At 29.5% G+C, this 25,914-nt stretch overlaps 2 protein-coding genes across 2 annotated transcripts in view; one reads left to right on the top strand and one right to left on the bottom strand.

Moving 5' to 3' along the window:
• Positions 1 to 743: 743 nt before the first annotated feature.
• Positions 744 to 25,914, top strand: part of LOC118182537 (uncharacterized) — a 27,122-nt gene continuing 1,951 nt past the window's right edge. The window contains exons 1-17 of the mRNA XM_035351892.2: positions 744 to 1,430; positions 2,028 to 2,116; positions 3,497 to 3,603; positions 3,726 to 4,003; positions 4,457 to 4,613; positions 5,668 to 5,793; positions 11,961 to 12,093; positions 15,275 to 15,417; positions 16,602 to 16,718; positions 16,852 to 17,092; positions 17,672 to 17,847; positions 18,073 to 18,174; positions 21,045 to 21,161; positions 21,288 to 21,385; positions 22,552 to 22,723; positions 23,684 to 23,825; positions 23,953 to 24,074. Coding sequence (XP_035207783.1) covers positions 1,078 to 1,430; positions 2,028 to 2,116; positions 3,497 to 3,603; positions 3,726 to 4,003; positions 4,457 to 4,613; positions 5,668 to 5,793; positions 11,961 to 12,093; positions 15,275 to 15,417; positions 16,602 to 16,718; positions 16,852 to 17,092; positions 17,672 to 17,847; positions 18,073 to 18,174; positions 21,045 to 21,161; positions 21,288 to 21,385; positions 22,552 to 22,723; positions 23,684 to 23,825; positions 23,953 to 24,074 — 2,673 coding nt within the window. The 5' untranslated portion in view covers positions 744 to 1,077. The remainder of the gene's footprint in view (positions 1,431 to 2,027; positions 2,117 to 3,496; positions 3,604 to 3,725; positions 4,004 to 4,456; positions 4,614 to 5,667; positions 5,794 to 11,960; positions 12,094 to 15,274; positions 15,418 to 16,601; positions 16,719 to 16,851; positions 17,093 to 17,671; positions 17,848 to 18,072; positions 18,175 to 21,044; positions 21,162 to 21,287; positions 21,386 to 22,551; positions 22,724 to 23,683; positions 23,826 to 23,952; positions 24,075 to 25,914) is intronic.
• Positions 24,576 to 25,914, bottom strand: part of LOC118182544 (receptor expression-enhancing protein 5-like) — a 15,152-nt gene continuing 13,813 nt past the window's right edge. The window contains exon 6 of the mRNA XM_035351910.2: positions 24,576 to 24,985. The gene's annotated coding sequence lies outside the window, so the exon portion shown is untranslated. The remainder of the gene's footprint in view (positions 24,986 to 25,914) is intronic.

The raw sequence follows: 25,914 nt of genomic DNA, 5'->3' as shown, positions 1-25,914 counted from the left end.
TAGCAATGATTAGAATAATGAGTCATTACTTAGTAAAAATAAGAATTATACATTATAATCACTGTTGGTGCCAGACTTTTTTCCCTGCTTTCTGTTGCTTCTAAATTCTGTTGCGCAGAATCTTCCTAAATTCTAAATTTTTGCCATCTCTAGATTCTACTGCCCGATTTGACGGCACCGTTAGCATTGGCTACAGCCGGCAATATTAATTTTACAATATTAGTTAAATATAATACTAATTTTATTATTTTACATAATAAAAAAATTGTCCGTAGTTTGATTTCAGTTAAATAGAAATAACTTATGCCTTCTGTTTCAAGAAATATTAAAAATAGTTTCCTGGTTTAAGGCAATGACAAAATTTAATCATTCGGTTTTGTCGAAATCAGCGTACTTTGATTTTTGTATAAAGGAAATAAATATAATTCTTTCATTTTAACTGCACAGGCTTTGTTGCAGTAAAACGGGATGAACGAAAAAACAAATTTACCTGCCTTGCATACCAGTAATTTAGTTAACAGGGAAAAAAAAAGATAAATTATTTATTGGATTTTACAATCATTCGAATAAACTGTGTTCCCAACTCATCCCGATAATTTGAGTTCTACTGTAGTTTGAAAAGTGAATTCGAGTTGTCAAATTCTATCGAGCCATTGGCGCCAAATTAAATCACCAGTTGGCGTTGAATCATTTTATGGCAAACCTACTAACTTTAGTTGTTTAGTGACAGAAACGTCATCCGGTTGCCAGTACTCCCCGTCGATTCGAAGACAGTGTTACAGCACGTAACTTTCTTGGAATTCTGGTCCTTCCCAACGATCATCCTTACATATGAGTCGTATGAGATCCAAGATGCCTGCAGATACTAGTGATGGAAGTGACTGTGATGAGCTGCGTTTATAACTGCGATAATATCGACTTTTCAAACGCTTCGACCACTGCTAAAACAAAGTGTCTCATTTAGAAATTTAAATAACTGGGAATTTAAAGACGTAAAAAGGAATTTTTCACTTTCGCTGCGAAAAATCTTCGTATTTTTTAGAATCAAATCTTATTTATTTATGTGCATTTAATTCCATGGCACCTGGATTACCTCAAAACCCAGTTACGACGAACAATTTGTCCGCGAAACTTTATTCGCCGGAAGCTATGCACCTTGCGAACGTTTCGGAAGACGAAAACATAACTTTTCGAAACTATTCAGAAGTGGGGAATATGAGTTTGGTCAAGAAGTCTCTGGAGATCATCGGGGTAGTTCTTGTCGACGACAGGGCTCTTGGAAAAAGTGTTGCATCTTCCGATAATAAAGCAGTTGTTCTTGGGACTGTTTGTATAGAAAATTTAAAATTGACTTTGGATGATCTCCGTCGTCTTATGTGTACAGAACTACCGTGCCTACCTGCCTCCTTTAATTTTCTTACCAAAGACGGGTAAGTTATCCACATGTAATTAATGAAATAAAGGGGTGGGTATCTTTCAAAATTTAATTCTTGTAGGTTGTTTCTGGTTCTGCGATAATTCTTCTTCACAATCGTACATTTTATTATTTTTGGGATACTTCATGTGCAAATCAGTGCAAAGCTGTAATAAATTATATTATTAAATTATCGGTAACTTCTTAAAAATGTGTATGAGTTTTTAAACTCTCAAAATGCCAGAGACATACGGCAGCTAGGAGATTTAAATATTATTAGATATTAGAAAATGCTATTTTATTTATCTATTTGCTGTCACTTTTTAAGCGTGTAAATGATAATAAGTTCTTATGTATAGTAATTTTTTTATACAATCCTTTTATTTTATTCATATTTAAACGATTTATTTTACTGCACATGTAATGCTGTTGTGGAAGTTATATAATAAAGACTTCTATAATTTTTTTCAAATAAAGAAAGAAATCCAAAGAGCGCTAAGAAAAATGTTTTATCATTTAAAAAATTAATTTTTGGAAGCTTGGAAATTTTATACCTTTAGTTTGAATTATTAATCCCCTTTATTTTAATGTACTATTACATTTTTTGTTGTAGGTGGCCTATTTTTAAACTTCAGGAACACAAACTGAAAGCTAGTCATGTTATTAGTGAAAACAACTGTATTTGTATTAAAAAAGAATTTGGTAAGTTTGTTTCAATCAAACAGGTATTTAAAAATATTTGATAATCTGTTAAGCATTAAGTAGTTTTTATGTTTTTAAAACGCTAGATATAAAATTAAATTATATTGCTAATTTTTCTTTTATAATTTATTTATTTTATATAAATTTATTTGTAAATTTAAATGTTGAAACTTTTTATCTCATAAAATACTGGTTATTCATTATAGATCAAACAATCTTATGTGTATTTATTCATTTAGCTTTCTAAAATATTCTTTTAATTAATTGAGTTGTTGCTGTATTTTATTGTTGTTCTGGATTAGAATATTTTTCAATTTTTTAACCTGAAATATTTTTACTAGCCTGTAAATGATACAAAAAATTATATTATAAAGAATTAATGATTGTAATGAATAAAAGGGATTTGTATGTGATGTTTGGGAGGTTAGTTCTAATGTCTCAACTAGATTTTGCTTTTGAAAATTATAATAATTTATAAATACATAATATGGTAATTAATTTAAACTTTTAATGTTAAGGAAATATGTTTATAACTTTACACACTGTGCAAAGCATACACATAATAAAGGTTGCAGTCAGTCTTGCAGTGCAGATCCACTCTGACATTTCTGTGCTTGAAATTTTTACAATGCAATAAAACATTTTTAAGTGCGTTAAATATACTTTTCTTGAAAATAAATAAATCAATATATGAAATAGTGTTGAAATGTCTTTATGGAGTTCTTGACTATTTGTGAAGTATTATACAACTTAAAGACAGTTGTATAATTTTTAATTTTGCAAGTATTATCCTAAACTAAAAACTATTAACATGAGTTAACAACTTGTATCCTCCAAACTCAAATATTTTTCTTTTCATATGAATTAAAATCTATACAGATAGAGCAGAAATAGATCTCTTTCTGAAAATGTTTTTGCTTATTTATAAATAAGACTGATTGAAACTTATTGCCCATCAGCAGTGGTGAGATAGTTAATGGTATGTTTATAGTTGAACTCAGGTTCATATCAAAAGCAATTTCTTATAAAAAGTGTTTCATGAAGACATCATTAGGCAGATAGCTCTTGCATGCTTTGCCATAATCTAAATAACTTAAGCTAACCTAATGTCATAACTTATATTGGTTTAAAAAATTATTTAGTAGTTGTTCTGATCATATGCCATATGTTCTGATCATGCCTAACTTTTATAGTATATCTATATTTTTTTAATCTTTTCGATTAGTCTAAGTGTAAAAAAATATTCAATTTTACATTTGGACAGCAATCTTAGAATTATTCATTTTAGTGAAATTTATAATAATATGATAAAATATATATTTAAAATTATTTTTTTTACATGAAAGGAAAAAATGTTATTAATATGTAATTCTTTTGCAGAAAAGCCACGAGTTGGTATAATTACTTCAACTGGTGATCACATAGGTTTTATATTTACAGATTTGAATGTCAATGTAAAGCAGCTTAGAGATATTATTGAACAACAGGTATGTTTCAAATCATATATATTAATCTTCAAATTAATTTTCTTCATCAAGAATCATTTTCAGTGTAGCAGATTTTAGTATTGTATTTTAGAAATACAGTTTTCTTTATCTTTTCATTTCAGTTAAAAATATCTCAACGATTAAGGGTAGAATACAGGTTTTTAGAGAGAAATGGGTGGCCTGTCATGCCAAACCAAGAACCAATTTTGTCTGTGGTGGATATAATGTTAGGCCAAGTTGTGTGTATACAAAGTACAGAAAGAAACAGTGTATCCCTTTTATATGAACCTGGACAGCCATCCATAATTTCTGCTCAGACATCTCCTACTAAAAGTCAGCCAAGTATTGAGCATGATATAATAGAAGATCCAGAGGGAGGTAAAAGAGTTCCTAAAACTAGGTAAGTGTATTGCAGTATATTGTGACCAGCAATTTATTCAGATTTCCTATAGTAGTTTATCTTCAAAAATAGATAGTTGTCTGGTGTTAAAAGAAATTTTGCCAAAATAATTCAACAAAGGAATACCAGTGAATTATTTTTCATACTATATTAACAGAAATCTGAATTTTAGTTGGCAGAAAAGAAGAGTAATGCCTGTTAATTTTTTCAATAGTGCAAATAATTTATAAATAAATGTATGATTTAAAAAACTATTTGAACATATTCTTGCATTATCAAGCAGCCGCTAAATTTAAAGATCCCTCCGGGCTACCTAAATATATTTAACCGAGAATCTGTGACTCTGACACAAAATTAGTATTTTATTTCTTAAATTTAGAATATAATCAAAGAAAGTTTTGATATCCTAAAGAAAATACCCAGTATGTTTAATATGTATTTATTTAATTTCAGTAGGGACGGGTCTACAAAAATAAGAACTGGAAGTGACAAGAGAATGCGACTTGAGAAGGACAACCCTATTCTGATAAGTTATGTGCGAGCAGAAGCGGCTCAGTATGCTTTAGATTTGAAGCAAGAACTTGTTTCTCTCAAATTCAATGTCTACCTGGTAACTTTGCTTTCTTATTCTAATTTAAGTTATATGTATGTAGTATTCATTTAGTGATCAAGTGTAAAAGCAACAAAATACCAATTAGTTCATGCCAAACTTTTCATAATGTTATTTATTTATACATATCTCTGGCATGCTTTAGCATTATTACATTAATTAATTTAATATTTAGTATTATTATATTAATTACTTTAATATTTAGTGTTATTATATTAATTACTTTAACATTTAGTATTATTATATTAATTAATTAACCAACTTTAGAGACATTTTATTATCTGCATAAAGAACATTTATAAGATTAGTAAGGAAAACTGTATAATATATATTAATGATTATAAATAATAACATGCAGCTATTAAAGATTAGAGAATAATTAATTTAGACGATTAGCATGACATTCTTTGAAAAATACTACTAATTATGAATGAATAATTTGTTAGATAACCAGTATCTGGTTTATCGTAAAATATTAAATAAAATACGATCTCTGACACAATTTTGAAAATGCATTATATTGTGAAATGAAATACATTCAGTATCAAATTATGATCCAGTTTTTGTTTCTATTTTAATTGAGTAAGTTAATTATTTTCTTTGTAAATGAAATCTAATTTAGCTAAGATATTTCAAATTCAGTTATGTTGAGTAGGAAATTACAATAGTAGCAAATTCATTATCTTGCAAGCAATTAAAAAAAGTAATTCATGTTGACATTTTTCATTTGCAGCGTCAGTAGTCTGTTACTTAAAAATAGACACCTCAAAGACATCACTGGAAAAAAAAAAGTTGAAACCTCTAATTTCATAAAATTCCCTAAATCTCTCTACACAGAGAGATAACACACGTTACGATCTTAAATGAGGGGAGGCTTGCTGCAACCTCGAAGTGCCTATTTTAGAGTAATAGGGTATAATTTGCATTTGTGTCTCCTTCACCATTGAAGGAGTTTTGTATGTGCATATTGCAGATGGCATTGAGCTTATGATTTTTTAGGTATTATTTATATATATAATACATGTTAATTTTTTGTTCATTATTTCTTTTTAAGGATGTACATGAAATAAAAACAGGTTCAGACTGGCAAGATGCTTTGAATTTTGCAGTGACACATTGTTTTCTCTTTGTTCCTCTTATTACCCCAATGTATGGGAAAACACAGTGGACTAACCGAGAGGTACTGTGTAATTTTATTTACATAATTTTTTTAATTATCCCCTGATTAAAATGGTTTAATTATTTTAGTGTTAATTATATCAGTATACATTATTCAGCTGTTTTTATTGTAACTTAACTGATGATAAATCAGATCCTATTTTATATTATGTTTTTCATTTTGTTGGGATAGTGATTTTTATCTAGTTGTTCTTTGGCTATTCGCTTAACTGCACACCATACCATTTTTCTGTTTCTTTTGTAAATCTTGATACAGTCAAAAGTCGTTAATCCGGACTCGTCGAGACTTCGGCGATTCCGGATTATCGATATTTCCGGATTATAGATCATCAGTTTAAATCTGATAAGATGGCATGCAGAAATTATAAAATTAAAAATATGAAACCGTAATTTATGAAATAAAGAACAATTATGATCTAAAGGGTATCAAAATTTAAAAAAAAAAAAAAAAAAAAAAAGCTTAATATTTATTTGTTTACTTTATTAAACATTTCTTTCAATGTAAGTTGTTTAAGTTGCTTCATTTTATGTGATAATGCTTTCTCTTTAATTCTATAAACAGACATAATTTCTTGTTCATTTACAAAGTTCCGCTGTTCAAGTCCCGTAATAGCTGTGCTGAGAATAAGACTAACTTGTCAATTGAAATTTTTTCGTTTTCACTAACCTCTCTGTCACCTTCTTCATGTCTTTATCCATTTTTTGCAGCAATTGCACTTTTTGTTTGATGGACATCGAAACATACTTTCATTTTGTAGATCCTTTGGGAGCTCCAGAACCGGGAATTGACATAATCGAAAGTTCAAGTTTACTTTTATAAAATTGCTCTTACAGTCTACAAAAAATAATAAGCCACATCCAATTCGAAGATTAAGGAACAACGCAATCATCAACATTAACTGAAATACATAATTAGATAATTTTAGCTTATACCATCCGTTATACATAAAACGCGCATGCAAAAACGTTTTCTGCGCTTGTGCACATGCATATGCGCAGTCATAAAAGGTCTTACGCGCATGCGTAAATGCCTATGCGCATGTGTCAACGCGGCGCATGCGCAGAAAGTTTTTAGCTTTGAGGTCCGGATTATAGATCATTCCTGATTATGGGTGTCCGAATTAACGACTTTTGACTGTATTTATCTTCAATGACAGTAAAAGTATATTTATGGGTACCCCTTGGCAATTTTTGGCAGTACATGGATACCAAGTTTGTGCAATTCTTTGGCTTGTGTAGTGGCAATTGCCACTACGCAAAGCCAAAATAACAACAAAGAACTGCAAAAACTCAGTATCCATGTACATATCAACCTATTTTCACTTACTAGGCTTTGCGCACTCCCTTGACTTTGTCCATGTACACATATTTACTTAAATGTCAAAGAAGCAGACACCAAAAAATATATAATCTCAATAAATTACATTTTAAATCAAACAATGAAATAACATAAAAAAGGAAATTTATCTTTGCACTGCACAAAGGAAATAATCACTTACCTTATTTTTGAATTAACACGTCTTCAGTCAAACAAAATTCCTTAACAGCATCCAAAAACTTTCTAAAATCTTCTGAACCAGAATATGTATACTGGCATCGCCATATAAATTCACAAAATAAGAGTAAAAAATATCCTCTGTAGCAACATTCGACAGTAGGCATTTCCTTCCTATAAACAGGACAGCTAATAATGGCTACTAAGTAAACCTTCATTTACACACCAGTCAAGTAATGCTCTTTTCCCCTTTCTTTCCAAATCATACAGAAACTTCAAATTAATCTTATCACATTCAGCCATTTTATCGTCTGAATCACAAAACAAGCAATATACTTCCTAACCAACACACATGCACACCACAAGCTCTTATGAATTTACGGTAATCATACAACTGATTACATCATAATAGGGTTTCCATAACATTCAACTACTTAGGCTACCATAAATGAAACAACAACTTCCCGATAATACAAGGGGTAACCCTTCTCTCTACTCTAACCTCAATGACACCATTTTGATACATATTTTCTTAAGATCGTCATCTTTCTCAAAGAACTATTAACTCCAATTTGTTTCTTTACTTTTTTTTTTTTTTAATAGAGTGCAGGTGTCTGACTTCAGCTTTTCTAAAAATCTTTGTCGAAATACATAAAAATACTTGTCTATTTTGATTTGAAGAGGTTGTTTATTTTTATGTATATCATTGGAAATTTTATTTAAACTTCTGGAATACATTTTACAAATGCTATTGAATCGGTCCATGTTGAAAGCATAAGGGTAATAGTAAAAATTCAAATATTTTCTAAAATATTTAATTTCACTTATCCAATTCGCAAGTGACCTTGCTTTTTGTTTTGATTTTAAGCTAAAATTAAATGATGTAAGCTATCATTATATGTCCTGTATGCTGTTTTGAGGGTAAAAACCATTATATATTAAAATTATCTAACTGGAAAAGGTCTCTGCAACTATTAATGGATTTGCTTCAGTAAGGTCTTCCCTCTTGTTATAGTTTCAATCACCAGAAATTTTATTTCTTGATTTCGGCATCAGAAAAACTTGAAATTATCAGCATTACAGAATTTAATAAAAATACTCCATTTGGAAAGTCTGTTAACAGCATCATACTCTTAAGCATTGTAAATCATCATCCTTGGAATCTAAGCATTTAGTTGGGTATGGTAAAATCACTAATAGAACAGTTTCATTTCAATACAGTACAAGTCCTTAATCCAGACATCCATTATCCGGAATGATCTATAATCCGGACCTCAAAACCACAAACTTTATGCATGCGCACGTTGAAAGAAATGTTTAATAAAGTAAACAAATAAATATTAAGCTTCCCTTTTTTTTGTAAAATTTGATACCCTTTAGATCATAATTGCTCTTTATTTCATAAATTACGGTTTCATATTTTTAATTGTATAATTTCTGCATGCCATCTTACCAGATTTAAATTAAAGATCTATAATCTGAAAAAAAAACCCTGATCCAGATGAGTCCGGATTACAGACTTTGTACTGTATGTATTTTTACACTAAAGGTAAGTTTATACATAATTTTTTGTTCATGTCATATGAATAAATATTGAATAATTTAGTTATGGACAGTGGCTTCAGAACCAACAATGATGCTAAATGCTGGATGTTTATAGCCTAATATTGGAAGGAAAAAGTAAAGTTTATTTGCTGATAATGAAGGTTTGATATTGTGAACAGTACAGTTAATCAACCAACAAAACTACCTTTATGTGTTAAGCTCTCTCACCTCTCAAGTCAAACTGCATAAGTCAGTTTTTCAAAAAATGTTTTGTGTCATTCACACATTTTATCTACTTCTGTATCAGATGAAACTATTATTGAGATTTAAACTTTTGAGATATATTATTCTGCTGTTTTCCCTGTAATAAGGAACTTGTGTTTACTGTTGCCATCCTTATGCTGCATAAAATGCAATATCTCATCTGTCGTTTACAGTTTATTTTTTCAATCTAGGAATTCCAAAATTCTTTTTACATTTGGCAACCAATCATCAGTGTTAATTTGTGTATTCTTTTGCCTGACCAGAAATAGTGTTGCAGATTATTTCATGGCAATTTAAAATTATCCTTTATCTTAAAATGAATGAAAACTTATGAAAATTTTTATCCTAATCTCAGGGTTTAGGATAAAAATTTTCATATCATAAGTACATTCCTAATTCTCAGAACTTGTATTGAAGTATTGGCCTAGTAATAGGCACAATTACTTTCTGATACACTGTATCATTGGCTTTGGGTCCTAGTTTCTATAAAGCCATTGATTAAAGCATCTTTGTCACCAACATACAGAGTGGAACAAATTTTCTTTCTCTTTTCTTTTGATTTTCAACTCTCCTTAAGAATTTAAGCAATTTTTCAAAATTGTTGACAACAAATATGGAGAATTCTATACTCTTTAGTTACATTTTACCTTCTTCATATTTATGTATAATTCAGTTTTCAACTAAGTTAAACATTTACTTTTTTATAACATTTTTGCTTTAAAATAAGTAGGAGTTTTAGCATGCAGTCAAAATGAACTGTGATAAAATATAACATCAAAGTAAGGGTACTATTGAATAAATTAGTACTAAGAAAAATGCTGGCATTTATATTCTGTTTGTGAAGAGTGATTTGTTTGAGAAGGATGCAACTATGATATCTCTGATGCTTATGATATATGATGTGTAAGTGAAAGAATCTTTGAAGTGGTGGCACCATCTGTTGAGGAAAATATCTGTAAATGCTCCAAAACATTAAATTCATTAGCTAGAATTAAGCCCATAAACTATTGCCTGATAACTTGATGCTTAATCAGATAAAAAGTGCACTCATGATCTTATGGCAAGCTGAAGATCTATTTTCCACATTTAACATGCTGTTATGCAGTCAGAAGTCGTTAATTCGGACACCCATAATCCGGACCTCAAAGCTACAAACTTTCTCTGCATGCGTCACGTTGACGCATGCGCATAGGCGTTTACGGCTGCGAATGTGCATGTGCACAAGCGCATAATACGTTTACGCATGCGCGTTTAATGTATAACGGACGGTAAACTAAGCTAAAATTATCTAATTCAGTTAATGTTGCAGATTGCGTCGTTCCTTAATCTTCAAATTGGATCCGGCATATTATTTTTTGCAGACTGTTTAGAGCAATTTTATAAAAGTAAGCTTGAACTTTCGATTATGTCAAATAGAGTTTCCGATATATATCTACTAATATGTAAATGATCTATAAAGCGAAAGTATGTTTTGAAATCCGAAATCTGTTTATCAATTTCACGCTGCTCTGCGGCAGTGAGGGGGGGGGGAGAAACGCCAACGCTGGAAGTTGACCTGTCAGCACTATCCTTATCTTCAGGGCAGATGTTTTTATTTTATTTGGCTTATAATTCCTTACTAAATGTAGTATTTCATCTCGATGTACTCCGTCTTTGATATGATTTAAATCAAGTTCCTCGTCATTATAATTCGCTTCCGATAGTGAAGAAAGTGACAGAGAGGTTATTGAAAACGAAAACATTTCGATTGACAAATTAGTCAGTATTCTCGACACAGCAATTATAGAACTTGAACAGCGGAACTTTGTAACTAAACAAGAAATTATGTCTGTTTAATAGAATTAAAGAGAAAGTATTATCACATGAAACGAAGCAACTTAAACAACTTACATTGAAAGAAATGTTTAATAAAGTAAACAAATAAATATTAAGCTTTTTCTTTTTGTAAATTTTGATACCCTTTAGATCATAATTGTTCTTTATTTCATAAATTATGGTTTCGTATTTTTAATTTTGTAATTTCTGCATGCCATCTTACCAGATTTAAACTGATGATCTATAATCCGGAATCGCCGAAGTCCCGACGAGTCCGGATTAACGACTTTTGACTGTACTACTCTTAGTACTTTTAGCATCATGTGTGATTTCAGCAAATTCTGTTTTGGCATGGGCATGTGTGAACTCGTTGAGCTGAGACCAGATATTATGACACTGTTGTTTCAGTTGATTGAAAGAAGTAGTGTTCATGGCTCAATTGTTACCACTTTGGCACCTACAATCAATAGTAGCACCTTTGCTGAAAAGGGTATCATCTTCAGTCTAAATGCTGCTTTCATTAGATGGAGTCAAATCCTGGAACTGTTATTTTCTATCCCAATGTATCAACCATCAGACCAAAACTACATTCATGATCTGAAGGCAAGTCAGGGATCTAGTTTCTATGTTTGAATTTTTGCTCTAGTATTCATTTGTCACCAAAAAAAGCCTGTTTTCTGTTTTGTAAGCAAATGTGTTTCTCTTTATGAAGAGGGGAAAAAAGACCTCTATGTAGTATCTACAGAGAGGCACATAATATTTTCTGCCACTAGATTACACAAAAAGAATGAAGAGGAAAAAAATTAGTCTGCCACTTAGAAAATATTTCTAAATAATAAATAAATTTAACGTCCTTTTTAGAGTAAAAGTCATGAAACAACTATTAAGCTTGTTTAATTCATAAATTCACTATAACTGGTTTTATTATAAATGGGTTTGAACTTTGAAGATTCATGGCATTTTTCAAATTGAAGATATTTATCTTTATTTATAATAAATGCTAAAAGTTTATTTTCATTAATAATATTTTATTAAATTATTTACTCCAGGTAAAGCTTGCTGATGTTCTAGGAAAAAGGATTATTCCTGTAAATTTCATGGAGCATTGGCCTCCACCTTGTTTAGCTATTCAATTTGCATCAACTCAGTATATTCCTTGGAAACTTCAAGATACTGATCACGGTAAGAAATATTATATTATGTAGTTTAAATCCAAAATAGCTTATATTTCAAAGAAAAACAAGACGTTGTATAAAACTGTTCCTGTAGATTTCGGAATCTGTATGATAAAAGGATTTTAGAATCTGTATAATATTAATGCAGCTATCCCATTTATTATTTATGCTTTTAGGTTTAGTTAGTGGATTTTCTCAGCATCACATAAGCAAGAATTATTAGCCCAAATAAATTTTTTTTTGTGATTTAACTTCACATATTCATCAGTATGTAGAGTCAAAAGTCTTTAATCCGGACCTTAAAGCTACAAACTTTCTGCACATGCGTCAACGTATGCGCATAATACCTTTACGCATGCCCATATGCGTCTACCTATGCGCGTTTAATGTATAACGGACGGTATAAGCTAAACTAAAATTATCTAATTATTTATTTCAGTTAATGTTGCAGATTGCGTTGTTCCTTAATCTTCGAATTGGATCTATCTTATTACTTTTTGCTGACTGTTAGAGCAATTTTATAAAAGTAAGCTTGAACTTTCGATTATGTCAAAAAGAATTTCCGATTCTGGAGCTGCCAAAGGATCTACAAAGCGAAAACATGTTTCGATGTCCATCAAACAAAAAGTGGAATTGCTGCAAAAAATGGATAAAGGCATATCCTTTGTTTCTCTAACCATTCCGAAATCTGTTTATCAATTTCACGCTGCTCTGTGGAGGGGGGGGGATGTTGCAGCGTGCATTGAACTGGAAGTTGATCTGTCAACACTATCCTTATCTTCAGGGCAGATGTTTTTATTTTATTCGGCTTATAATTCCTTATTAAATGTAGTATTTCATCTCGATGTACTCCTTCTTTGATGTGATTTAAATCAATTCCTAGTCATTATAAATATCACGAATACAAATCAAATAGTTTTCTAGTTGCAATTTTCTAATTTCAACTATGTGTATTGTATGCTTTACACATGCGCACGTTGAAAGAAATGTTTAATAAAGTAAACAAATAAATATTAAGCTTTTTTTTTTTTTTTTTTTTTTTTTTTTTTTGTAAATTTTGATACCCTATAATTGTTCTTTATTTGTTCTTTATTTCATAAATTACGGTTTCATATTTTTAATTTTATAATTTCTGCATGCCATCTTACCAGATTTAAACTGATCTATAATCTGGAAAAATCGATAATCCGGAATCGCCGAAGTCCCGACGAGTCCGGATTAAAGACTGTATATCAATATGTTAAATGAAACATGTTGTGATTGGTACTAACCTTTATAAAAGATGTGGTATGGATAGTAAGTAAAAAAAAATCGAGAACACTTATTTGAACATTTATTCTCAGCAAGATATATGGTACTTGTAACAATAAATAAAAATAACGCACAACGTTTCCAAAGAAACAAAATTCAAATAATGAAAATCTTTGACAACAGAAATAAAATACGCAATAAAAATTATCATATTTTCTCTCAAATTAAATTAAATTTTTGAAGTAAGTTAAATATAACCGAACATTGGTATATCAACGGGTCTGTTCGTTTGTCTGTTTCAATCTACACCAATCTGCACTTTATTTATGCAAGAACAAACCAGAGCTTAGTGGCATAAAGCATTTCAATATTTGCCATAGCAATCAGTGAACATATGAACTATACTTCTAGTATAGACCCAATGAGCCGAATGCAAATTGCACCATACCCAATGAGTATGGTGCAATTTAGTATACACAAAAGAACGGACCCAATGAGCCGAATGCGTTGATCTTAACCGATACATTTTTATGTTTGTTTATTAGTCACATGCATAGAATTTCTCCTTATTTTCGGTTCAGTGTTTTAGTGTTCACTGTTTTTAGAATAGTGTAATTTTAATTTTGCTAACAATTTTAACATAGGTCCCTCTTGATCTTGAGGCCCTAGGCTGAAGCCTAGTTAGCCTATAGTAAAATCCCGCCCTGCTGACAGTTTGATTTGGGTCTAGCGAAAAACTCATTCGAATCACACTGAGCGACAAAGGTGTTAAAAAATTAAATTTGGATTTGGCCTTTATTTCAGAGTTTCATGTTGATAATGAGATGTAAGAAAGCTGTCAAGCTATATGCAGGCACACCCTTTTCATAGAAAAAACTTTGAAAATCCATAGTCTAGAAAATTTTGATTAAAACATTTTTCCTTTAAATTCAGTTTCTGTTTCTTATTTTTGAAGAAATATAAAGTAGATTACACTTTTCTTATTCAAAATTTAAAATAAAAAATATTATTTTTACTTTACTTCTTCATTACATTAAGATAATAAAGTTATTACATAGTTTTGAGCTATATAAAAACATGCTTTTACAATAGAACAAAACATGTGGCAGTAGGTTGCAGATATTATAAACGGCTTTTAAAATCTACTTGAGAAAATGAGTCTGAAGAGTCTGCAATTCAAGAAATTTAATATATGTTTGGATAAGATTTAAACAAATTAAAATAAAAGGTTATGAAAAAGGTGAAATTGAAATTACTTGTTTGAATGACTTTTATTAGTCATAATTTTTAAAATAAACAGAGAAAAGTAATTTGATACAAAAAAGGATTCCTAATTATTGATATGTTGATGATAATTATATATTATTCAAAATAAATATTATAATTTTAAGTAGATTTGGAAATATTTTAAGGATTGCAGCAGAGCAAATAGATTGAGAACTGCGGATGAAAAGAAAAAGCAGATTTCTGTTGCCTTTTGAATAAGTAAAATGTTTTTAAATGCACATATCAAGCATATTATTTATTTTTAATTAATTCATACTGAGACATTATTGCAGAAAAAAAGTCTTATACCTAAATTTTCTTAATATTAGAGAATATTATAATTCTTCTGTAAATTTTTTAAAATAAATAATTATAAAGTGAAAAAGGTTTGTGCAATTTAATGTCACTCAATTCATATGTAAGAAGAAGATGATTGTTGCCTGTAAACTAGCTATACACATATTTAACAATTTCTACATATTTTTTAGCTATATTATTGTCCTTTGTAAAAAATGCTATTTCGTAAAGATAAAATATAAATTTTGTAACAATATTATCTGAATGTTTTCATGATATGAATCAGAACTTATTTTTTGGTTTCATACATCTGTTCTATGTGTTATTTTCCTCATTTACATTTGATTTGCAGAGTAAAGTAATTTTATTTTCAGTGAAAGGTGAAGTAGAAAAATCTTCTGATCGCAGAGTTTGGGAACCAACGTATGTGAAAAGAGTTGCAAAACAGATAGCAGAATGCTACAAAGAAAATTACAGTAAATTACCAAAACGAAGTTTATCTAGAAAAGAAACTATGGTAAATTCACTTATTAAATATTTTTCATTTTTAAAATGTACTTTATTGTTTAATACAAATTTAATTCTATATAGACAAATTTAATTCTATATAGATTAATTCTATATAGATATTAATCTTAATAAGCCCATATGCATTAGTGCCCGTATGTCTGCAAAGTAATACTTTCCATAACATACTATAGATAATGGTAAATTTCATATACAATATGTTCATATAACATACACAAATGCGTTAAGGTTCAGTTGATTAAATCTGCAGTAATATATTGCCAACATCAAATAAAGTGCATTATTTGTAGAATTATGCATTTACATTTACTATTTAAATATAAAAGTAAAGGATTCTGATATTTTAAGACAATTCTCAAGAGATAATACAGTAGTGAAGATATATTACTATAGATATACATTTTCAAGTGATTGCAGAACAATGAAAATCTTTTTCCTTCAAAATAAAGCATGAGCACTAGAATGCAGGTTTGATTAATGCATGCATATTTGTCTAAAAGTTAAGGGAATGTTGGTTTAGGTTGCTGTATTATTAGTGTTGCAACTAGTTCTCATTTTTCAGAGGATAACATTTCTTTCATTAGAACACTTTTGGGCACTGATAAACAAAGTGTATTGAATCATCAGGATATAGAAGCATGATTGCTGTTCTTTTCATTTAAACACTGGATAGTTTTTTTTAATCCTTTGTTTGGTTATATTAAATTATAAATTCTGGAAAAAATATTCTAACACTTAACTTTGTCAGACTGTTATATAATTAGACTGGTAACATTCTGAAATGTATACTAAACAAAAATCAAAATCTATAATTTAAGAAAAAATTTGTTTATTTTAATAAAAGAATAATATGTATTGATTAAATAGAGACATATTAAATGGAGTATGAGAATTCTTATTCTATGTTTTGTAAAATCATTTAAAAGTTCTAGTTATTGTAGTTGCACATTCGTTTTTGTTCACATATGTGTATATTTGCATTTAAAAAGAAGTAGTATGCTGATATACATATATGTGAATACACATGAAATGTACACATTTGTAGTATTTCTCTTTAATAAACCATCTTCATATATAGTATAAATTATTGCTAAATAATGCTAGAATTTTTTTCAGCAATTTCAAAATTATGACAGTTTAATGATTTTCTGTTTTTGTTTTGTTTAATTTTAGCGTGCAGTTAGCAAACCATTGCTTTCTGCAAGGGAGGATTATTATTGTAAAGAAGATTATAATGAAGAATCTAAACAAAGCATTGTAATTAGTGCACATCCAAGGCAAAGGTACCTGGTAAGTTCATTTCCCACATATTTGGAGATAAATGATAATAGATATGTCTTTATAAATTTTTATAAGAGGAAAAAAAAATCTTGGCCTTTTTGGGCATCTTTTAACTGAATAATTTTTCATGCATTTCTTGTAGGCCCAAGACTTAAAAACAATGTTTGAAAAAGCTGGTCATGAGATATGGTGCTCTGTTGATCTCATTGATACTCAAGCCAATATGGGATCTGAAGATACAGTTTTAACCGATCCTCTCACACCTAGAAATTTACCAACTATACAAGAAGGAGATGTTTTCTTCAGCCAGACTGATGTTGAGATGTTTAATTCAATGGGAGAAAAAAAGTCATTATCAATATACAAAGAACCCGAAACTTATGGTGAGACAATGCATTTTTTTAATTATTGCAACCTATATTAATGCTAGCACCCTCTCCCTTTTTTAAAATACTCATTTGTAGATTTCAAGTGAAAAAAAATTATAACTTTCATAATAAAAATATGTATCGTATTTCTTAGCCTAAAATTAAGTTGTGTTTATTTCATAAAATAGCGACTAAGACAATTTTCACATATTTGAATGCGAGGTAATTTTTTTTTTTTAACTGTATAACATCTACCTCATTCCATGAAAAATGAAAGTTTGATATTTTATTTATTTATTTATTTATTTTTTGAAAAAAGAAAATATAAGATCAATGATAACACATTGCCCACTCAGCTCTTTACATTAATGAGCAATGCAACATATGTTGTCAGTTTAATAACAGACTGCAATAATCAGGTGCCAGATTTCATTAAGTGTAGAATTTTTGAAAAAAAAATTTACTTTAAAGCCATTTCTGTTAATGTTTATATTATGATATTATTGCTAAGAATGGCTTGTAAGTAATTTAAATTCTTAATATATTTATATATGCTATAATATGCATACCTAAAACTGCTTTATTTATTTACAGGTAGGAGACCATTGTCACGATTAATGTCTCAGTTTAGTGATTTAAGTCAACCGTCTACACTGAGTCCCGAAAAACTAGAACATCTGCGCACCTTCCAACAGAAGGTTGATCAAGCAGCTGTTGTCATAGTATTAGTTTCTGAAGCATACACAAAATCTACTTTTTCTCATCAGCAAGTAAGTTTATGAATTATTAATTTTAAATGTAGTATGATTTTATCTGAATTTTTTGCATTACATGCACATATTTCATAACCTCCCCAGTGAAAAGGAACTTGCACATAATTTTATACTTTTTGTAGTTTACATGCATATTTTCTTTTTCTTTTGTAATTTATCACATATGATTTTCATATAGTGCAAATGGTTAGCATTTGCTGAATAATTCATTTCTTCCATTAGGTATTTTACTGTGAGCACAGAAAGCGAGTGGTACTGGTGAGGTGTGATGCTGCTCCAATTCCAAAGTGGTTTAGGCTGTTGATGGGAAATGACATGATTATGGTATGTAATAGTATTAATAATTATTTTTTAATACTAACGCTTAGGAAAGGCGCTTGTCAGACTGTTTAAGTCCCTTCGACATCTAAAATCATCTCTTAACACCTTATATCAAGTTCTCCAAAGTCTGTCTTTGCAAGGGAAAGGAAGTTATGGAATTAAGAAAAATAAAATAAAATGAAATAGAAAAAGGAAGGGGAACTGTAAAGGGAATAATATTTTGGAGGGGGAATGAGAGCAATGATCTGGCTTCATTGATATGGAAGTACAGATACTGAATACTACAGTACAAAAAACATCTGAAGAGTCCTGATTCTTAATTTCACTTAGACACTAAATAAAATAATATTTTGTTATTGAAGAAACAATCATTTTAGCATAAATTTGTATGGTCAGTAATTTGGCTCCATTTCTGCATATCTGCTTGGCATACATCTCAAACTAAAACATTCCACATAGATATATTGTTAATCTGACGCCACCCTGGCAAATTATTATTTATTATACTTTCCTTTCATCACCACATGTTTATCAAAACATGACAAATTGAGTAATGACTCATGTAGCGATGCCTAAACAGTTTTTTATGTTATCAATTGAATAATAAAGGCGTTCGGTAATCTTTTACGTTGACATTATGCTTGGCGATGATTACAGATTTAAGTTAAATGCACTAAAATATGTTGACAGGGAAAAGTTTACCAAAAATTTCTATCCATATGGCTAAAAATAGATTTTGTTGATGGTACTCATAGACCCAAAGATTAGATTTAGGGCTATTTGAATTAAGAATAAATGATTTGTTATTCACATAAACCCAGAACCAGTGCCAGGGCTCGTATGGTCGATTCGAGTCTCAGAATTTAGGACCCACAGAGACTGCATCAGGCAGTAAGATATCTAGCGCCTGCCCTCAATAAGCAGCCCACCATACGGTGGGAATTTTTTTATTCAAAACTCTCATAAACCTTAAGCATGTGTAAGAAATAGACATAAATATAATAAATAAATAATACAATTCAGGCTTAATTATCTCAGTGCCCAATAGAAGCAAGATGAAATTTAACGGAACATCTTTTTGTTTGTCATCAAGCTCATGATGCATAGCCAAATATGTATAGTGAAGAATAGCTAAATTTGATGATGATAGCCACTAATTTTAAAGGTTTTCGGATATTGCAAAAGAAAGAAATTTTCCTATTAACGGATTTTTAAAAAAAATGTAGAGAAGTGGTAATAAATGAAGATGATATAAAAGAAGTTTTGCATTGCGATGACAATGCTTCTTGATCATCAATCAATTATGAATGGCAAAATCTACAGTATGGCTCTAGATCCAGAAAATACCACTACCGATAGTAAAGAAGTGACAGAGAAGTTACTGACAGCGAGAAAATTTCGATTGACAAGTTAGTCGGAATTCTCGAAATAGCAGCTACAGGACTTCAACAATGTAACTAAACAAGAGATTATGTTTGTCTACAGAATTAAAGAGAAAGTATTAACACAAAAAAACGAAGCAACTTACTTACATTGAAAGAAATGTTTAATAAGGTAAAGAAATAAATATTAAGCTTTTTTTTTTTTTTGTAAATTTCGATCATGAATACTTCCTTATTTTATATTTCTAATTTTATAATTTCTACATGCCATCTTACTAGATTTAAACTGATGATCTAATATCCAGAAAAATCCCAAATCTGGAATGGCCGAAGTCCGACGAGTCCAGATTTCGGACTTTGCACCGTATTACAGTTATTACAAACAGTTACAGTTACATGTAAATATTTGAAAAGTACTCAAATTTGAATGCAAATAACCATTAGTTAAATTCAGGTAGTCATTTTGTTATAATACAGGGGTGGCTAATCTTTTTTGGAAGAGTGCCACTATTTGGGGGGGGGGAAGTTATGTGTGCCGTTTCCAAATTTTCCAACATACTAAAAAGTATAAAAAGGTGAAAAAAATGTTAGGCTGATTATGCGATGTTTACGCAAATAGCATAATTTTATGCAAGTGTGAGTAGCGGACATTTTAGAAACAATTAACAAATGGACATTCAAAAAACAATAAATAAAATAAATGTATAACCTAGGGTTTTATTGTTAATAAACCTTTTCAAAGGTTCAGTCAGCTAGGTTATATATAAAATAAAAATGAATAATTTGAAACATTTAATTCTAAATAACTATTAAACAGTCAGTACTTAATGTGGCTTTTGAATACATAGTTTTTTTTACCTAGTCATCTATATCAGGATTAGTTCTTCGAGATGCTAACAAAATTTGGTGTTTTAGGTGCATATCAGTTAATTTTGATCAGTATTTTTTATGTTCATAATAGAAAACATTTGTTGATCCAAACCTACAACAATACCTGACAGCCAAATTGTGTAAATTTGGAAAACTGCGTTTTGGTTCAAATTTCCAAAATTCAGTATAATTTGGATTACCAGTTGAAATAAGTTTCTTACATTTGCTTTTCAGTGTAATATGCTGCTGCCGTAGGTTAGTAATTTGTATTTGTATTTCAGTTAGGTTACAATTGATGTCTTGCAGTGAAACTGAATTATTATATTTTTCTAATGTATTTAAGGGTGTATCTATCAACAGAGTTGATACAGACGATATTTTTTTTTTCCAAATCTTTTTAAATTCAGTAAGTCTTCGTGTGTCACTGTTAAAACTCCGCTGTGCTACGTGTTGGCCATCCCTGCTATAATCTCTGTATGTATTATGCAAAAGAGGATATATGCAATCCATTTAGAATATTAGAAATCTTTTAGTAAAATGATGTAGCAAATTAGCTCAGAATACTGTAATCCTCTCAATTAAGACTAAATGTTTATACTGAATTAATGCATTCTTTTATAGAAAGTCAACAATCCACAATTTGAATGTGTTCTAAAAGCACGTGTGAAGAGAGCTTTGAATCCTTCCTCATCTGAGACTCCCAAGGATGCTACAGCTGAAGCAAAAATGAATTACTTGGTAATTCACGTTTCTTTTAAAATCAATAAATATATTGTATTATATATTTATTTTAGATGCCAGTTTGCTGCTAAATAATTGTTTACATATGTATCTAAACTAATTGGTTTTCATTTCTACTTTTAGGTTAACTTTCTTAAACGAAATTTACCTCTACAAGATATGTGTGTTTATATAGCTGGTAGCAGTAAACTTCAGACACAACGAGCAGAAGAAATATGCAAGTGAGTAACTTTTTAGCTATTCATATGAGTAGTACACTGTTTCTACCCGGAATATTTTTCTATTTAACTAAATATATGTTCAGAATAACTTTTAGTTATTATAGCTGATAAAATATTTGAAAACTGTAATTTTGAAAAAGGCCACTCAGACAAAATGCACTTGCTCTTTCAGTTAAAAATGCTATTAAGGAAAAGTACTTGGAGTATTTATTTGCATTTAAATCATATATATGGCACTTTAAATTCATGGTTTAATCCGGCAATTCTCAACTTTTAACACATGTATATTTGATGCCAGTTTTAGTTTAATTACATATAGCAAGTCTGAACCCATTACTGTGATTTAAAATTAAAATTATTATCTTAACACTTATACTGTAATTAATATGAAGTCTATGCAAAGTCTAAACTGAAAAACAGGACCAACTAAAATTTATTTCCCCAAATGAAAAGTACAGATACCAATAGCATTTATTACATTTACATTATTAAAGATTACATTTACATTATTAAAGAAAGTAAGAAAGCAAAAATATCTTAAGTTATACGCTAATATGTATCAAGTGACAAAAAATCTCACAACTGGATAAAGCCGGTCATGCCACTTGCGTTAAATAGACCTTTTTTTCTAACTTCTAATTTTCAATGCTCGATAATTAAGCGATTTTATTTTAAAAACTTTAATATAATCACTGCACATTATCAGTGTAATCATTGCATAATGTGATGAATACATAGTAGTTAATTCCTATAAGCAGAACAGGTTGGTTGTACTTTTTTTCTCCCTATAACATATCTGAAAAAATTTATATCTTTAACATGTCTAAACAAAACAACATGCATACTGACCCTTGTGGCCAGTTGTAGCATTGTCTTGAAAAAGGTAAACTAGTGTAGTGCATGCAATCATGACTTGTCAAATTGAAGTGGTATTCCAAACAAAAATTTTAGCTTTCAAACAGGACATATTTCAAAGACATATACTGAGGTATCACTGTATTTTAAAAAGAAACATTATAATTTTAAAATCAGGCAAAAATCAATTAAGTTTATGTTTGATAAATGTATAAAATTTAATATTTTAAGAAAAGTGTTTGTAAGAGTAGTTTAAATATTTAAAAATAAGCATTTGGCTATTTGACTAAGTCTTACATAATAAATTGCAGAGCTATAGGTTCTGAACTTGCAAAAGTTGAAAGAGTATCTCTAGTTACTGGTGGCTTTTTTGGAGCAGCTGACACTACTGCTAAAACATTTTGTGAATGTCGAGAAAATAACAGCCAATTCAGCAAAGAAGAATCAGCTGTAGTGCACATTCTACCAATGCATGATTCAGAGGTGAGAAAAAAGTTTAATAATACATTTCTATACCTTATCAACCTTTTGCCACAATTTATTGTATTACTCTGTTTCTGAGAGCTATCTGATATTTCATTACTACCCTAATGTCTGTATTCAGTATCTGTTTTTTCATTGTGTAGAAAAATGTATTTGCTATCAACATATAAGTACATGTGAAAAAAGTATATAAAGATGTTTGTTATGTCTTTAAAATATAAACTCATAAAAAATTAATTTACAAAAATAACATTAATCCCTTAAAAATCACATTATATGAAAATTGTCATTAAAAGTATCTGCTTTTTATTGAAGAAATGAACAAAAAGTTTTTAAACAAAACGTGCAAATAAAATTGCATACTAGTTCAGTTCTAGTATTACCAAATTTTAAAATAAGCCCACTAATATTACAGATAATAAAAATATAATTATTTTATATGTTTACCAAAATTTATTGCTGCATTTTCTCCCCTAAATTATAAAAGAGCAAATATAATTTTTCTTAACAGTTTGGTAATTTTAAATATGCTTAAACCACTAGCGACTTGCTGTGATTAACAGACTTTAGGTGATTCCTCAGAGAGATAATGCTAAATCATGTACTGCAATTCAAGAAAAGCTTAGTAATGAAAAATTGCTATATATTCATTTAAGAGTGCCCTTTCCATTTATATCACTGTTCAGGTCACTTCAACAAGCCTGGGCTATAAAAAGCTAAAAGCATTCACTATAGAAAAGTCCTTTTTGACTATAAAAGGAATGACCAGATAGAACTTTTCTCTTCTTTTGTAGAAAGCTGTCATAAATTTCAAAAAACTGTTTTGACTTATGCCAATGAACCGAATGATTAAAAGCATAGAAAGTCTATTTTTACAATTAGCACATATATAAGCACATACATATTACACATATATAAGTATATATGTGAATAATCACATACTTTTTATAAATGCTTTAGGATTTGACAGCAAAAGCCCGCCAAAATCCAGATGGAAGCTTTGAAGCTATGCCTTATGGGAAAACAGTATTTTTAGGAGATTCTGTGAAAGAAAGAGAAACTGTTGTAGCCAGACTTCTGGATACTTGCATTGTAATTGAAGGTACTATCAAAAACTGTTTTTTAAAATATCAAACTGTAATAAATTTTTTAAATATATTTAAAAAATGTTCTAAAATACGGCATTATAAATAAAAAATATGTCTCATTCTTCAAGTTTGTTTCTGTAGGTGGTCCGGGTGTTGTTCACGAAGTGGAAGAATTTATTTGGAATGATCACTTTGTTATCCCAATAATGTCGACAGGAGGGGCAGCTGGTGGACAGTATGGAGTTCCTGTGAAGATATTTGAGGTATTTGTGATTTAATTATAAATGTGTTTGCAAGTAATGTTACAAATATAATCAACACTGATGTGTTTTGTATCAAATGTAGTATTTTGTCATTTCAATAATTTGAAATATTCATAGGGTCAAATTAGGTGTTTCTCTTATATGTAATTTATTACATATTAATGTTTTATGAATAAGACAAATTTCTTTAATTTAAAATATTTTATACTTTGAGTCCGCTCCTTTCTGAACTTAAGTTAAATACTATCTCCAAACCATGGAATTCACACCTTAAACTTACTCTATAAAATCACTCAGCCATAGTTTTGGATCATTATTATAATTACAAGACACTGCAGTTCATGCTGTTGTGATTAATTAAAAAGGCATTTTACAAAACATTGCAACTTGTTTTTAACAAGTGCAATTCATATTTTTATTCCATATTGTAAAGCATAATATATTTTCTTTAAAAAAAGCACACAAAATGCATTAAATTTTTTTTTAATGTTTTCGTGCAATATTTATGTAAAATAAACATGGTACAAAAGGAAATATTACAAAATGCAAAGAAAACATTCTACTTTCAAGTGGAGATAGATGTTAAGATCAAGGTAGCATATTTTTTTATGCCACTTTCAATTTATATGGCATTTTTCTAATACAAACAGGATAAAAAATTGAATTTCTTGACTTTAATTATGATTTATATTTCTCGTGTATAAAAATAATTATCAGTAAATTAATGTACAAATAATTATTATATAAAATATATACTATATATATTTCCTCAGTATAATTAAGATAATGAAGTATGATGAACATCCAATGTACTAATGAATTAACACACACATAAAAATAAAAGTGAGAGATTTTGTAAAGCTACATTGCTCCCAAGCAAAGTCCTGATGAAAGTTCATTTTGTCTCTGACCTGTAAAAAGGAAAATGAATGTTTACATCTTATGAATCATGTGATATGTAACTTAGAGCAGGTGATGTGCTTGAAGAATGATTTATATCATCTGTTACAATATACAATAATTTCTGTCTTGCTTTGTAAATTATATTTATATACATACATAAAATCCTAAATGATAACAATGTATTGAAAATCTCATATCAATTTTTTTCAGCTATTAGAAATTTCTCTTTCTTTTGTTTTGACTTTGAAGTAAATTTTTTCTGAGACATTTTTGATGTTTCATAATTATATGAATTACAGAAAGAAATGTAGGAGAAAAAATTAATTAGCATATTTAATCAGTAAAATAAAACTAATTATTCATGTATCTTCTGTGTATATGAAAGAGATATCTGTATTAGTAAATATGGTATTGACTTAGAGTAGTTTTAATGTTCATTTTCCTAAAGGAATTTTCTTAATTTCTAAGAAGCATCGTTTGTTGTGCAAGAAACGGGGAACAGCAAATAAAAAAGCTTCTCTTACCATAAAAATGCTCAGGAAAGAAGCAATCAAAAAGCACAAATCATACATCCAAGACAATGTGTTTATTGCACTGTGATAAACATACCTGGAAAGAACTCAAAAGGGATTTGCTTACTGGAACAGACTTGACCTCTGTAGATTTGTGTGTTTCAGTTATAGAGATAAGATTTAATGATTTTGATGATACTTTTGAATGCGTAGAATGAGATGGAGTATTTTCCTAAACATAGTCTGAGCTACGAATGGTCCTCGCATAGAGGTGTGTACTGAAACTTTTTTTAATTCTTTCCAACTGTGTTTTCTGGAATTCTTTATTGTACTGGCTAAAACTTGTACTCTGATAATCTCGGCTCTGGGGTGTATAAAATACACAAACTGTGTTTCTGACTTACACCATCTCGGCAGGCAGTGTA

This window comes from Stegodyphus dumicola, chromosome 3 (assembly GCF_044657685.1).
Source record: "Stegodyphus dumicola isolate Sdum_Otavi_A_Nest chromosome 3, ASM4465768v1".
NCBI lineage: Eukaryota > Metazoa > Arthropoda > Arachnida > Araneae > Eresidae > Stegodyphus > Stegodyphus dumicola.
Note: the sequence above shows the minus strand (reverse complement) of the source record. Positions and strands in the feature narration are given on the sequence as shown.